This window comes from Struthio camelus, chromosome W (genome assembly GCF_040807025.1).
Source record: "Struthio camelus isolate bStrCam1 chromosome W, bStrCam1.hap1, whole genome shotgun sequence".
NCBI lineage: Eukaryota > Metazoa > Chordata > Aves > Struthioniformes > Struthionidae > Struthio > Struthio camelus.
In genome coordinates this window covers 10,453,979-10,471,022 of record NC_090981.1, presented here as the reverse complement: position 1 = coordinate 10,471,022, position 17,044 = coordinate 10,453,979, and the positions used below count along the sequence as shown (strand labels likewise).

The window sequence follows — 17,044 nt, the reverse complement described above, 5'->3', positions numbered from 1 at the left end:
CAGGCTAAGAAATCCTAATCTTTTTGTCTATTCTTGCACAGAAGCTGTTCTATAACTTATATTACCCTTACCTTTGTTGAATCTTTTATAGTTCTACTAAACCCTTTTAGAGATGAGTATCAATGTTCAAGATACTGTTGTGCAATGGATTTATATAGTGCAGTGCTTTTTGCTTGCTCCTAATTATTTTTAATGTTCTACACAACTTTTTGACCATCACCAAGCATTAAGTTAATGCTTTCAGAGATCTGTTCAAGGACTCCAAGATATCTTTCTCAAGCAGCAACATTTAAGGTTGGACCTAACAACGTGTATGTTCAGTTGGGGATGTTCCTCCAGCCATGTACATTTCTTTGTATTTACTGAAAGCAAAATTAATTTGCCATTTTATCACTCAGTCATTCAGTATTTAGAGATTCTTTCACAGATCTTCACAATCAGTTTTAAATGAAAGATGTCTGTATTTATGCCAAGTTTGTCACTGCATCCTTTCAGCTCTTTTGCTGGTCATTCATGAACATGTTGAAATAAACAGGCCTCAGCAAGATTCCACTGGTAACTTCCACCTGGTAACTTTTATTGCCATTCTTGTTTCTTAGCTTTTACCCCATTGTGAATCCCAGTAATAGCTTAGTTTCCTAACTCTTTACCAAGAGACTTTGTCAAAAGGGAATCCATGTATATAATATCAATCAGATCATCATTTTTCATGTGTTCATCAAGTCTTTCAGAACTCTAATAGCTTTGTGAGGTATAATTTCTCTCTATAGAAACTGCATTGACTCTTCCCCATTAAACACATAGAAAAATGATAGACTATTTCTAGATTTTTTTGTTTGGTTGCTTTTTTAATACTTTCAATCATACTGCCTAATACAAAAGTTAGGTATATTGGTCTACAGCTTCCCCTTGTGTTCTCTTAAGTTCTTTGAGTGTAGAAAGCATGATGCCATTTTTTTTTAATTTCTGATATTGAGGCCAATGTAAACAATAAGTTAGCACAATTCAGCAGTTCTGTATTCAGGTTCTTTAAATTCCCTTATATGAATGCCATCTGGTCCTGACGACTTGATTCACTTTATCAATTTGCTCTTTGCTGACAATGCAATTTGAGATCATCCCTCAAAACTTGCTTCCATTAATAAATGCACTGGCATGGGAACTGTACTACACTCCTTTATTGTAAGCACCAGTGCAAATTCATTTAACTTTCCTGCTATGGGCTTACCATCCCTGAAAGCCCCTCAGTTATCTATGAGCTCTACAGACTGTTAAGACTACTTGTTTCTGAAGTGTTTGAAAAAAGTTATTAGTAGTATTCATGCCTTTAGGTAATTATTCCCCCCCCCTTTTTTTTTTTTGGCCTGCCTTATTATGGTTTTACAGTTAACTCCCAGAGTTTACACTCTTTTCTGTTTTCCTATTTTCTTGTTTGGATGTGATTCCTACTTTCTGAGGAACGCCTCTATTTTTAATAGTCTCCTTTGCTCTTCTATTTAAAAAAACAGAACAAAAAGAACAAAAGCTAGCATGATTGAATTCTCAAAGTAAAGTGCATACTATCTAATATGAAGCCTTTTAAAAAGTTCTCCATGCCACCTGTAAGCATTTTACCCATTCAGCAACTCCTTTTAACAATTTCCTTTATTTTTATGAGGAATCTTTTCAAAGTTGAAGGTAGTGGTGGGGGAGGAGGGTGTCCCTTTTCACTTCTATAAAGATATTGAATTTGAATGCATTATAATCACTGATACAGAATTGCTTTTCAATAGCTACATCTTGAGCAGCATTCAAGAAATGATTTAGGACTAAATCAGGAATAGCTTCTACACTTAACTAGTTGCTCCAAGAAGCAGTCACTAACGTCTAAACATCTAGTCTCTGCATTACGCTCTTAGGTGTCTCAACTGCATCCTGGTCAAATGGTCAATAGGCTAGCATTAATACTATCTTCTTCCTATGTATGCATGGAATTTCAATTCACAAGGACTCTGAGGTTTTAACTAAGAGATACAATTAAATATCTTTAACTTATTAAAAAAAATCATGCATCACTATTCCTCTCTTAGTGCAACCTATTCTGTCATTCCTATATAATTTGTACCCTGGTATTACATTCTGATACCAATTATTTTCTCTTTACCATGTTTCTAAGTTACATATTCAAAACCAGGCATTCCAGTTTGAAAAAATAAGATAGGTGACCTATCTAACATTTGTAAAGCACGTAATACTGGTCATGGTTCAACTACCTATTTTTACATGGCCTACCTAAACAATACTGTTTTGTAGAGACTTCATTGTTTCCTATGGAACCATTCAACTTAAAAAGGATAAAGAGATTTTTGTTTTGATTTTCCCCAAACTGTGATGCCTTCTACACTTGTCTACGTTTCCCCAGGGTTTTATTTAAAACCTCTCCTGTAATATTTTTTATTTTAAGTATTAGCTTCATTCTGTGTTGATTCAGATAGAGCTCATGTTTCCCAAAGATGCTCCATCATCTCCAAAGTTTGCTTAGTTTCTAGTAGATACACAGCTGTCTTTCCTGCATTCTTCTCAGCCCTGCACTGAGATGGCCTTTCTGTTCGCTCTGGAGTTTGGTATTGGAAACATTTTAGAAAATGCTACCACTGAAATTGTCATTTTGTGTCTCCTTCTTGGCTTAAGATTTTTGGTTCCATTACCTCTCTCTCATGCCTCCAGTAGCCACATAGACCAAGACCACTGACACCTCCACAGCACTATCCAGTTGCCTTATAGGACTCACCATCTTTTTCCTGACCAGATAAGCCATCAATCAGTCTTTATTAGCATTATAAACTCATTTATGCCTGTTCCAACTTCCTAGCACTATAGTCTGCTTCTTCCTATCAACTGTTTTGGAGGCTTTGGGGGAAGACTTTCTCATTCCCTTCCCTCTTTTAATTACTTTGGTTTCCTTTTTTTTTTTCTTCAGAAGCAAAGAACTGAGAATTCTGTGGGTTCCTCCACCAGCAGCCAGATTGCCCATCCCCCGGTTGGCTCACTCAGTTTCAGAGCTTCACTCCAAGCTGGAGGCCAAGCAAGAGGCTCTCATAGTGATCTCGCATATCTACCAGTCATTACATTTTAACTCAGTCAGATCCCTCACTTACTTAACCAAGCAGCTTGTTCTTGTTTCTATAAATGGTATGATCAGCTAGATGCCACAGTAGCCAGCCAATCTTTGCACAAACTTTATATTGTAAGGTTTGGAACCACTTTTGCCTTGTTTTACAATCATAGTTTAAAATGCATGGATCAAAAATATATTTCAATATGCCATCAGAAGTCTCTCCTTGTGTTTTGCTGCCAACTAGTCTGAAACCAACATATCAAGCTTCTGGTGAGCTTCTGATGTAAGGTCATTAGAAATTAGTCAGCAGTTTTTGAAGAACTTTCCAAGCATTTGGCAATGGAAGAATTTAGGCAGATGGGATATCAATACTGGACAAGACTCAAAATTTTGAGGAATGCCCACAGAAAAGCTGAAAATCCCCAAAACCAAGCCAAAGTCACCAAAATCATGCGCATGGTGTTCAGCCCTTCCTAGGATCCTGTCCCTTTGGCAACCTACTCATGTACTAAGTACTGGATATACTTCTGGGGAAGATAAAAGGGAGGAGAGCAGCCATAGCAGGAGAAGGGAGGAGAAGCAAGATTGAAGCTGATAGCCTTGAGCACATCACCATCACACTTCAAGTCACATCCAAACTTTTCGCAGACTCCCAAGACCTCTTTGGGAAGAGCAATGGGAACACAAAGGAAAAAAATAAAGAACAGTTTTAGGAATTAGCATCATTATAATGAGAGAATATGTGGGCAGACATTTGTTATTGGGGAAGATCCTCTATAAACACTTATCAGGTGGAGAAGCTGATGCTGTATCTCAAATTCAGCTAGATGTGGCAGACCTAGCTTTGCCTACCAAGTTCCAGTTGTAACCATAAGAAACTATTTTCCCCTGATCAATGTCCCTCTCCCCTGCCCCTTTTCCCCTGTGATTATTAGGGTACCTACTGCTACATATATGCAAACTAAAATTCCAACAATACTCACAAATATAGGAAGATATACACATATATGTTTTGCTGATTTTCTACAGACAACAAAACTGAATAGTTTTGTATGCAGCATAATTAACAAGTCTAATGTGTAGCTTCTGTTGGCATTTATGTGGGAATGCTTGCAAAAGTTTTTCTACTATGGCTTCAGTGAAACATTGCCAAAGATGAAAGGGGGGGGAGGGGAAGCATATATGCAGTTCTTAGTGGTTGCATTCTAGATTATTAGCCTGTTTATATTCACACACATTTTACTATAGCCTTAGTTTGTGAAGTGGAAATACTTCTCATAAAGCAGGAACAAAAATCAGTGGAGGTTTCTACAGAGAGAACATTTGCCATGACCACTTTTGTTGCCACCTGGACCACTCAAAATTTTAGTGCTGGCTGCTTGGTGATGAAGGACCTTCATGAATAAATGAATGTTTTTTCTGTTGTTTTTTTTAATATAGGCTTTTTTCTTTTTAGACTTCAGCAAGTTGGTTTCTTTCAATGTCATTCCTATTTGAAATAACAAATACAAGGTCCCTAGCCTCCTACCTATGTCACCATCCCTTCACATCCCCATGCATATAAACCAACAAACCCCAGCTCCAACTGTTCTTTAACACTTTACTATAAATAACTAGTCACTTTTTTTCACCACGTGAAGAAATTGGTTATCAGCATGGCAATGGGATTGTACCTTCTCCACAAGACTAAGAAAGAGAAATAGTAGTTTTCTTCCCCTCGCTCTTTGCCACCCCACAAAACAGACATTACACTGTGTGACTGCTTTTCAGGGATACCAAACGCTGTCCAGGGGAGGCACCATCTCTCAGGGAGCAGTGAGGGCCAGTTGCTCCATAAGGAAAGGGGAGCGGAGTGCGATAATCAGGCAGATGTGAGCAGTTTGTACATGAAGGAGACCCATGAGCTCCTTACAAAGTCTGGCTGTGAGCTGGGTTCCCCAGTCAGTAATGATGGTAGGCCATGGCATCAGAAAACATGCTGTAGAAAGAGTTGAGCAGTCTGTGGGGCTGTGGGAAACTTCCTGAGGGGAACAAAGTGAGCCGTTTTAGTGAACAGGTCCACAATCACCAGGATAGCTGTGTTCCCCTGTGAGGGGGGCAGTTCTACTATGAAATCCATGGACACAAACTGCCACGGCTGGTCAGGGGTGGGGAGGGGCTGCCAAGAGACCCTGTGGTCTCTGTAGAGGTCTTTTGGTGCAAGCGCAGGTTTCATAGGCCCAGATGTAATCAACCGCATCTGTTCATACCATGGGCCACCAGTAGGCCTAGGTAATCAAGTGCTGTGTCTTCCAGTGGCCCCTATGTCCAGCTGCAGGTATATCACGGCATTGATGGAGGACCTGTGCTCGCAGTGGTCCCTGCGGCATGTAGAGCTGGGGCGTGACAAGGGCATGACAAGGTATAGATGTGCTCAAAAGGCACTTCCTTTCCTGGGACCAAGTCAATGGGGCAGTCATACAGGCGATAGGGCAGCAGCATTTCTGCCCCCTTTTTTCCAAAGATGTCAGTAAAGTCACTTGCATTCATCTGATTGATAGTGTTGTTGGCAGGGGCCCAGCAGCCACAGCAGAGGCACGGTCATGATCTGGGAGTGTAATACTGGGCATGACTATAGCATGAGCATGGTCCTCCGTTGCAGTCCTCTCAGGGTTTGGTATAGGGCTCTCAACAGCAGACAGGGCTGTGGCAGTCATTTGGCCAGACAACTGCTCACATGGTGTGTAGCCAGTAACATGGGAATCTCCGGACCATCCCACACAGAGCCCTGTGGTAGGGGAAGCGGCTCCCAGGGCAGGCTCCTGCCCTCAGATCCTGGGTCTTGCCTTCCCACAGGGAAGTACAAGGATGCCAGCCACCAGTCCTCCCATATATAGCAGTGACAGTGGTTGGGGTGGGGGGAGGTGAGGGCAAGCCCCATAGCAGTCAGCTCAGGGGAGCCATGGGGCCAGCCCCTGTGCAGCCTGAGGTCCAGGCTTCGTGGTGCTTATCTCAGGGCTCAAGACAGCCTGTGCTAACTGTCAGGGAGCAGTGAGGGCCAGCTGCTCTGCAAAGGCAGGGGAGTCAGGATCTGAACACAATAATAAGGCAGGTGGGAGCAGTGACTTCACCAACAAAGAAACCAGGATGCTGAGTCAGCACATCCAGGTCAGGATCAGGACCAGAGACAGTGATCAGGGTCAGCCTCGGTGCAGTGATCACCCAGCAGGTCTGTAGTAATGAGGCAGGTCCAAGGTCAAGCCAGGAAGCTGAGCCAGAAGGTCCAGGTCTGGGTCAGAATTGTGGAGGTACAAGACTGGACGCAGACACGGCTGCTGCATAGCTGCGATGTAGCACAGGTGGGGCCAGTGGTGCAGCCTCAGCTTAAAAGCAGCTCCCAAGGGCAAGGAGGGGCAGGGCCTTGCTTCTAGCTTGCTTCACAACAGCTCTTAGCAGCAAAGGAGCTGCTGACCTTGGACTCAGCCAGCTAAACTCTTTCACTTAGCCAACTAAACTCCTAGAAGTGGGGATGCGCTCCAGGCCCTAACACCATCATACCCACATTGAATATCAGAGGTGGAACATGTTTGGGGATGAAAAGAAAAAAGGGCAGATGAGCTGCTCCATAAGGTATTTAGAGACTGCCAGCAGGTAAGGCCAGTTCCAAGTAAAGCCAGCCAGTGAAAGATGGAGAGATGATGATTACATTGCCAACAGCAGCACAGGCTGCTTGATATAATGGACAACAAGCAGTAGAAAACACAGATCACTGACAGCCTCTAGTCATTTGGGCAACATTCTGAGTCCACAGTACCTATGGGAAAACCATAGTCATAAGTGTCTCCCTACCAAAAGTTGACCTGCTAAAGTCAACCCTATTAACTACCAACCTGTTTGGCACTTTGGGTACCCAGATTACCAATGGCAAGGACAACCTGCTTTTGAAATGCAAAATCTCTCTCCTTCAGATTCCAGTACTGAAGGACTGAGGAACTGAAAGTCTGTTCAATAAAGCTGTTTTTATCTTGTCCCCAGCTTCTATGAATAGACATCTTGTCACTCCAGATCTGTCAAGGTCACAGTCCTACTACTCTACACTACAATTTCCCATCAGCCTTAGGAAATTCCACAGCAGATTCTTACACAGTTAGAACCCTCATTAACTGTCATAATTGCTCCAGTTCTACACAATCTCCTTAGCAAGGCACATTAGACCTTTGCAGGGCAATAAACCAATGCCAAAAAACTCTTGCCCTTCTCTTGCTTTTTCCTTTTCCTGAATGAAACGAGGGCATCAGCAATAGCTGGAATAACCTTGTCTCAAAAGGATCCATGCCAAGCTAACTATAGTTTCATTTACAGAGATGGTAATTTAAAAGCAATTCCATATAGGAGCCTCAGAACGAATAGATGAGTTTCCACATAATATTCTGCAGAGAAATTCAAAGAATAATACTTTGTATAAGAGCTATGAGATATCCTGCTGGAATTCCAGGCCAAATGACCCTTTCACTGTAACAGTAGCGCAGATGTAATTCTACTTGTCTGTCATAAGGAGTAGGTAGACAGAAATCTTTGTGTGGCCCTGGGCCACCAAAGCCTCAAGTCATTCTACAGTGAAGAACAAGTTCATTCACTGGTGAGTACCAAGAGTCACAACAAAAATCAAATCTGTGAGCCAATAATACAGTATCTAGCTGATTATGAAACAAACTGAACAGTCAAACAGAAATGGTGGAAACTTCAAAAGTCCCAAGGGGGGGGTTGATTTTCAAGGATCACCTTCTCCAAGAATGGTCTGTTCCCACATGCAGGAAATCAAGTAAAGGTGGCAGGGAGCCTGCATGGATGAACAAGGAGTTCCTGACTAAACTCAAACATAAAAAGGAAGTGTGCAAAAGGTGGAAACAGGGACAGGTGACCCAGGAGGAATACAGAGACACTGTTTGAGCATGCAGGGATGGGGTAAAGAAAGCCAAAGCCCATCTGGAGTTGAATCTGCTGAGGGACATGAAGGGCAACAAGAAGGGCAACAAGTATGTCATCAGCAAAAGAAAAACTAGGCAAAATGTGGGCCTGTTGCTGAACGGGAACGGGGACCTGGGGAGAGGGAACATGGAAAAGGCTTTTTTGCCTCAGTCTTTACTGGCAAGACCAGCCTTCAGGAATCCCAGGTCTGGAGAAAGGAAGACTTACCCTTGGTGGAAGAGGATCAGGTTAGGGAACACTTAAACAATCTGGGAATATACAAGTCCATGGGACCTAATGGGATGCACTCACAAGGGGTACTGAGGGAGCTGGCTGATGTCATTGAGAGGCCACTCTTGATTATCTCTGGAAGGTCATGGCGATCAGGAGAGGGGCTGAAGACTGGAAGAAAGCCAATGTCACTCCTATCTTCAAGAAGGGCAAGAAGGAGGACCCAGGAAACTACAGGCCAGTCAACCTCACCTTGATCCCTGGAAAGGTGATGGAGCAGCTCACCCTGGAAACCATTTCTAAACACATGAAGGATAGGAAGGTGATCAGGAGTAGTCAGCATGGATTTACAAAGGGGAAATCGTGCTTAACCAACCTGATAGCCTTCTATGATGGAATGACTGGCTGGATAGATGAGGGGAGAGCAGTATATGCTGTTTATCTCAGCTTTAGTAAGGCTTTTGACACTATCTCTCATAACATCCTCATAGACAAGCTGATGAAGTATGAGTTAGATAAACGGTGAGGTGGACTGAAAACTGGCTGAACTGTTGGGCTCAGAGGGTTGTGATCAGCAGCATGAAGTCCAGCTGGAGGCCAGTCACTAGTGGTGTCCCCCAGGGGACAATACTGGGGCCAACGCTGTTTAACTTATTCATTAATAACCTGAATGACAGGCAGAGTGCACCCTTGGTAAGTTTCCAGATGATATAGAACCAGCAGGAGTGGTGTGCTGCTATTCAGAGGGACCTCAACAGGCTGGAGAAGTAGGCTGACAGGAATCTCATGCCATTCCACAGAGAGAAATGCCAAGTCCTGCACCTGGGGAGGAATAACCCCAGGCACCAGGACAGGCTGGGGGTCGATCATCTGGAAAGCAGCTTAGCAGAAAAGGACCTGGGAGTCCTGGTGGACAACATGTTGACCATGAGCCAGCAGTGTGCCCTTGTGGCCAAGAAGGCCAATGGTATCCTGGGCTGCATTAGGCAGAGTGTTGCCAGCAGGTTGAGGGAGGTGATCCATCCCCTCTACTCAGCCCTGGTGAGGCCACACCTGGAGTGCTGTCTCCAGTGCTGGGCTCACCCGGAACAAGAGAGACATGGACATACTGGAACACGTCCAGTGAAGGGCCACAAAGATGATTAAGAGTCTGGAACATCTGTCATACAAGGAGAAGCTGGGAGAGCTGAGATTGTTTAGTCTTGAGAAGAAAAGACTCAGGGGGGGATCTTATCAATGTGCATAAATACCTGATGGGAGGGAGTAAAGAAGACAGAGACAGACTCTTCTCAGTGGTATCCAGTGACTGGACAAGAGGCAATGGACACAAATTGAAATACAGGAAATTCCACTAAAACATAAGAAAACACTTTTTTTTTTAAACTCTGAGGGTGGTTGAACACTGGAACAGGTTGCCCAGAGAGGTTGTGGAGTCTCCATCCTTGGAGATATTCAAAATCTGACTGGACACAGTCCTGAGCAATCTGTTCTAGTTGACCCTGCTTTCAACAGGAGGATTGGACTAGATGATATCCAGCGGTCCCTTCCAACCTCAACCATTCTGAGAGAGGCAGAGAGAAAGCCACAGAGGCATCAGGGAAAGTTACAAATAGAGAGAGGTGGAGAGAGCAAAAGGTGGCAAGAAATGGAGACAGAGAGAGAGACACAGGGAGGGAGGGAGGAGAGGGACGGTCATAGAAGAGAGCAAGAGGGAGGGATGAGAGAGGTCAAGTGGGTGAGTGACTCACCCCTCCTGCCTTTAGGAGCTTTCTTCTGAATTCCTCTGCTGGGTTGTTGAATGTGAGCTTTTCACAGCGGAGGTGATTTACAGGTGGGTGGCCTTCAAGGTGCAGGAATAAGTCATAGTCAAATCGTACTTTCTTTGGTTCTTCCTGAGGATTGAAAGTAACCACACAGAAACATTTAACATCAGAACTATCTTGAGAACAAGGGCTACATAGAAACTGTTAAAATGACATAACTTTCATTTTAATTAACCGTTGTCTATGTGCTCAGATAGATGATAGAACTTACAGAGCATCAACTTAGCTACACCAAATCAGAGATGCTCCTATCAGCCCATGATAACAAAAGGTAAGACACACAAGCTTCAAGCTTTCCTGACAAGACTTATTTGAAAGTATTTTACCTTACATTTGCTATAATGTAAAGTCATAGGCATAGTCAAGTATCATGATTCAGCTGACACAAGGCAACTCAGCCCCCAGTACAAATACAATCACACTTCTGAGCCCTAAGTAACACACAAGACAATTTTAAATGCAAATTCCTCCACAGCAATCAGTCACTTTATTTTGTGAGTTGTAAAAAGGGGATAAGATAAACTGCTGCAGCAAGTCATATTTGATCTGCTGTGTATGGTGTCTGCTCATTTTTGTTTTGCCGTTTATTGATGAAATCTTATTGCCCTTGAACCCATGTGGCCAGCTAGATTTGAAATATTCCACCACAGCTTCCAAGTGACTAAAATCCTCTGTTGCTATAGTGAAAAACAAAACTTGAATGTTCCCTGTACCAATATGGAGAGAGGAAAAAACAGGAACGGTAAATATATCTTAGAAGAAATCAGCAGTGCTTTATTATTTAGAGAAATCTTCTGGAGAAAAAAAAAAGAGCATTAATGTCACTTAACAGACTCCAGTTTGTAACATCAGAAAAAAGAAATTAAGCTAGCTTCATGTTGTACATTTACACAGTTCTCATCTATTCCTCCTCTAGAAGCACTAAATAGGGCAACTGCTTTATTATAATAGGCAGCATTAAACAGTCATTCCTCTATAAAAGCCCAAGTCAGTCTTATAAGGCAGGACACAAGTAAAAGATCAGATTCATAAATGACTTTAGGATAAAGGAGGGTGGCATGGAGGAGGAGGGAAGATATACAGCAAAATCCAACATGTCTTTCCGATCAAAAGGTATGCCTGTGTGCGTGTGTACGGGAAGGGTTGGCATTCCTCTGATTCTTTAAAACTTGGAAAGCTTTCTGTCAGAGGGCTTAGATCCCTACCAACTTCTGCTTAGTCTTGCGAACAGGAACACTAATTCTTTCAGCACAATATCCAGATAGCTTCCTGTAACCCCTGCCTTCTCTAGACATTAGGATACCTTCCAAATCAGAAATGGAAAAGTTGTCTACCTTGAATAAGTGATGATGGTCTGTCTCCTCTTCCTTCTCCAATTTATCCCCTCTTTTTCTGTATTGGAACCCCTGTGAAGTGGCTTAGGGAAGGAAGAGTAGCTGAGCCAGGAGAAAGCAGTAATTTCCCTGAGGAATGATGGCCCTATTTTTTGCTATTTTTCCTTTGTATTATACTGACCCCAGGAAAGGGTCTGGTGCTGCAACTGTGTGGAGAACTAGCTGACTCACAGTCCAACTGCTGCTTGTTGTATTCCATGACACCAATATAGGGGTGAGGGATGTTTGCAAACTTCCTAATTCCAAATGCTGCTTGAGGGTGAGGTGAGTTGTAATCATTGGCGCACTCTTGATTTCAGTATAAGCCACAACTCTTGCTCGAGATCTCCTGATATTTGCAGGCCTCCATATTCAGCAAAGGCAGCCAAAAGTCTGGGTGGAAAACAAACAAACAACAACAAAAAAGACACAAAAAAGAAAGACAGGTCGGGCAGGAAGCCTTCTGAAGAGATTCTTCAATGAATCACTGTCTTCTGACTCAAAGTCCCCAGGTTTTGGGATTAACTCTGAACAGAGAAGTTAAAGACCCAGAGAACAGGATGCTTTTCCATAATAAAATTTCATTTCCTGAAATGAACCAAGCTGCTCCGCTAATGGAGACAGAGCCAAAAAAACATAACAAAAAAGCCAGTTAACTCACTGAGGCAGTCTTGTTTCCTCCACCAGCAGATGAGGTACACTAAGCCCTACTCTCCACAGATTGATACAGGGAACATTTCAGAATTAACTGTTCAAAGCCTACAACCTAGAAAGTACCTGAGCAGAATAAACCATGTCATGCCTTGAGAGTGCTTTCCATGGAAGACCAAAGGATACTGGAGTTTCTATTTAACAGTATATGACACTAACATAGTTGTACTCCTGTAAACTAAATTTTAATAGAGGAGGTTTCCACTGAGAGTCTTTTACTATGCAGTACTATTTTCTTTTGTTTTTACTCTCCACCAAGCATTCAACATTTTAAAGATGATAAAACATCTACTTGATTAAAACAAATATGTTAAAATTAATCTCAGTATTATAAAATGAGTGCACACATATTAGGAGCAAACACAATGTATAATAGTAGGTCTACCAAACTACATGACATACACAAGGAGCCTGAAATATCGCAACTTTAAAAAAACTGTATGTTAAATTCAAGAAGTTGTGTGAGCATTTATTTTTCTCTTCCATTCCTGCCAAAACCAATTATTTTTACCTGAAAAATTTATTAGCTATATAGTCCCTTTTACGTACATTAAAAATCTCAGTATTTGCTACCTAAGGGGCCCACAAAAAACACAATATTTATTTAGACACAGAATGTGAGATACCACAATAACACAAGCTTTGTAGAACAGTACTAGTTCTGTTTCTAAACTGTGCCCCCTGGCAACGTTGAGTTGAGTTAAATCAATATTCATGTACACTCTAAAAGAATGTTTTTTTCAGACTGAGGATATAGTACAGAAGCTCCCTTTGAAAAACTAAAAAAAAGTGAACAAATTAGAGAGCGTGGCAATATTAAAATAGAACAGTGGGTTCATTATTTAAAAAAAAGAAAAAGAAAAATCAATAGGATCAAGCTCAGCTTCCTTCCCCTTATGTTTAAGTGGCTCTTGAGCGTCTTGAAGCATTAGTTGAAAAATGTGTCCATTTCTGGCAAAGGCTAGTAATCTTCTGAATAATTACAGCTAGCTCCTTTATTTTAATCAGGTTATCCTAATTTCATAGGGCTATCTTCATAAGTAAGATATGGGCAAATTTAAAAGTTATGGTGAATTTGAATTAAGGAATAGCATTTATAAAGATATTTTCCATGCTAATATTTTTACCAGGTTTGTGAATTAAAACACAAATCCTAAAAACAGACTTTCATATGAAATTCTTTATAGAAAGATGAAAAGGCATCTGATTACACACCTTATTTTTGAAGTAAACCTCAATTGGCAAAATGAAACCAGCATACCCAGATTCTTCAACTTTATAGGGTGGATCTTTGCACACTGAAACAAAGAAAAATCTTTACTTAATTTAAAAAAATAATGTTTTAAATAATACAAAAGCAAAATCAGTCAGCAAATAACTTGTGTGATAATACCAGTAAGGTAGCACCATTACAAAAACACACACAATCAGGGATACATCCTGGTGCATCTCAATAGGAATTTTGCAAGCAGGTCCTGCCTGCCAGGACATGGCCTATAATTTCAGGGTTAGCAGCACAGTTTTTTCAATCCTTTCAGATCTCTAAAAGGGAAGAACCAGGGACATCAATCCCAGCTGGACCTGCTGAGTAAATACAGTGGCTACATAGGGCACTGCAGCCCAAGGTCTGTCCTGGGAGCAGATCTACAGGATGCTGCTCTGGGAAAGTTAAAGGTGTGGAAGACAGAAGCACTGCCACTCATGTATTCATGACATAATACCTCAAATTAAATTAAAATCTGCATAACCTGGGGAAAAATATTCCAGCATACAATGGAGAACCTCAGAAAGGTTAACAGTTCTCTCAATATTAAAACAGGAACCAGCTCTACACTATAGGATTTAAACATCTCTAACAGGTTAGTTAGCATTATTAGCTCCAATATACATAAATAAACATTTCCTTTAAGTTATTAGTCTATTGCATGGACTTTTAGTTGTGTGAAATCCCAACAGTATGGAGCATGAATAGTGACTAAAATGGCACTAGACTGTGACTCAAGTCAAATGAAAGCTGATCTTAAAGAAAGCTAGGAACAGAAGCCTTCTCTTCCTCCTCCTTTTCAACTGTGCTGAAACATTATTACAGAACTCATGCCAAGGAACCACATAAGCACCAAGATAGACTGAGCTTGAGAAATCATGCGTCTCCTGCAGCGTTAACTTAGATGCTTCAAAATATTGCATTAAGGTTTGTAACAAGTAGTTTCCCAGGCACTTGTCTAAATGGCATCATAGGTCACTGACAGTTTTTCTGCTGATGACTGGTAGAAACAATGTAGTTCAAACATGAAGGGCTGACTTCTTCAGAACTGTTTTGCTCTAGCTGTATCAATGCCAGCTAATTGAAGGAAACCGCATACTGACCTATTCACAGTTGTCTTATCATTTGCTATGTAAATACTACCCTTCTATGGCCAAACTAAGTCTTATTTCCTTCCCTTTGAGGGGGATAGAGCTGTCACTCCACTGATCGCTCATTTCCTTTGAAGTGGAAATACAAATGTGTCATGTATCTCAAGCACCAGAAAAAATAGAACACCTTCTACACAATATTAGCATTCAGAGTTAAACTATCAGTGTCCTATTCCTCAGAACAAGATGCCTTCTGTACAGTTCATATAAATGTATTAACTCATTTATCCTGATTTTCTGCTTATTTATTCCACAACCAAAGCACTACTACTCATTTATCTGTGTGTACACATTCCCATGCACCACAAAAGACATCAACTCACACTAAGAAACAGATGTAAACCAAACAAAGAATATGCAGTTTGGTGACAGTGACCACATAAAAAGGTATCAGGTAAAAGATAAATAAGGAGTCTTTGGAGATACAAAGACAAAACCAACAGAATTCTAGCTACAGCCATCAATTTTAGAGGTTTAACATGAGATCCATTTTACACTAGTTATTTCATCCCACCAAAACGCACACAAGTTGAACAGACCATAGCTAAAGTATCCTGCTGTTCTTATACCTCCAGGCAAAGATACACACAAAAGATACTTAATATGTTTCAATACAAACATTAATCCTAAAAAGTGTTTTATAATAATGGTGCATGAATTCTGCTCCCTCTGTAGATGCCATGAATCCTGGCTTAAACCCACTGCAGGCACTTACAGGATTGTTTCCCCAGTTGTAGAGTCCTGTCTTAAACATGCACAGAAGCTATTTCACACTCACAGAGAAGTGTCAGTCCTCAGTAAACCCTTCTGAAAGATCTACGTACATGAAAGGTTACAGTCCATACTGAGAATTCAAGAAATGGCTCTCTAAGAACTTGCTGCTCCAACATTCTTAAACACTTTACTATGAGTAGCATTTTCTCTGATTTAAAAAAAAAAAAAAAGTAATTGCTTTTCTTTTCAGGGTCACCCATTCCAGAGGTTCCCTTGAAATAGATGCTAACAGAGTAACTTCAGGATCATGCAGAACTATGACATGTAACAGTGAATGCACAGTGTGTACCCTCCAAATTTTATGAAATGTGTGCATTATATTCACAAGATGTGAGGAAGTGAGTTATGCAAGTAACTCCTCGTGAATGCTAGTAACAAGACATAAACCATTATGTATTCAGTATTTCCTATATATTTTGATGGAGAACTGTTTCACATCTTTTATTTTTATATAGGTATAGAACCTTGCCTGTGATCCATTCATACTGGCTATCCTTCAAGCAACATTTCCCTCAATTCGCTACCACCTTAATTAAAGGAAGTCTCTCAACAAAAGGGATGGTATTTACTCTTAAATGAAGGTAGTTCACAGTCCCAAATCCACCCTGCTTTAAAAATTCAGCTGGCTTTCCATAAGAGCTCTCAGAGCTACTCAGTAGCTAACTTTCCCAGTTGGTGGGCTTCAATACTTTGGCTCTACAAAAAAAGGAGATGGAGAGAGAATATAGCTATTATACCCTAACTTGATGCACACTTTAGCCATTACACCATCAAATTGCTATGAAGGTTCCTATCAAAAGCTAGCAGAAATGAGCAAGATAGGTCTGGTATAAACTGTACTTCATATGCAAGGAATAATGAGTTCCCAGCTGTATGATACCTTATGCTGACAAATATTTCATGAAATAGAGACAATCTATAATTGAAAGTATAAATAAAAAGAGACAACATTGAAATTGAGCTTTCAGCATTGCATTTACAATCATATCAAGTTCTCTACCCCACATGCTGAATGTCTACATGCCCACCACTTCTATCAATGCAACAGTTTAGCAAGATGCAGGCTTTCACTGCTTAAACAAAGAGAACACTGACTAACTTCTGGAATAACATATACTGTATACAATTGTAGTGATCCTAACTGGAAGACTATTGCACATCAAGGAGTCAGTGATCCACATAACAGTTAACCTGAGTAGGCGCAGGCCTGTGCTGTGTGATGCTGCGTGCATAGCTCGGCCTTCAGGCCTGTGCTGTGCTGTACATATCCCTTGGCCACAGGATAAACTTGGCCAGCTAATTGTAATCAAGGAGCCTGTAGGCAGCTCCCACTTGGCACCTGCAATTATGCCACCTGTGTGTCCTTGTCTTTATCTAAAAGTGAAGCAGCATGTTCTCATGTGAGCATCCTTTTGCTTGGCAGCAGCAATGATGAATAGAATTGGTTTCTTCCAAGAAAATCCTATAAGAGCTCTAAAGACCAAAATGCTGGCAAACTTCTCCACGGACAGGATCTGCACAGCATGCCGTGCCCTGATTGGGGGTCCGTCCTATGCTGCACAACTCAGAGTTCCCAACATCTGAAGGGGTGTAAAATTATCTATCCTCTTTTTCCTTCTAGTGTTACCCCCAATAAATAATATTTTAATCAATACCTTACAGAGTCTGAGTGC

At 41.3% G+C, this 17,044-nt stretch overlaps 1 protein-coding gene across 2 annotated transcripts in view; it reads right to left on the bottom strand.

Annotated features, from left to right (window-relative positions):
- LOC104145901 (protein AF-9) overlaps positions 1–17,044 on the bottom strand; it is a 138,156-nt gene that overhangs the window by 75,310 nt on the left and 45,802 nt on the right. For both annotated transcript variants that reach the window (XM_068925631.1, XM_009677691.2), the window contains exons 3-4: positions 13,398–13,480; positions 10,024–10,167 (exon numbers count right to left, since the gene is read on the bottom strand). In XM_068925631.1, coding sequence (XP_068781732.1) covers positions 10,024–10,167; positions 13,398–13,480 — 227 coding nt within the window. The remainder of the gene's footprint in view (positions 1–10,023; positions 10,168–13,397; positions 13,481–17,044) is intronic.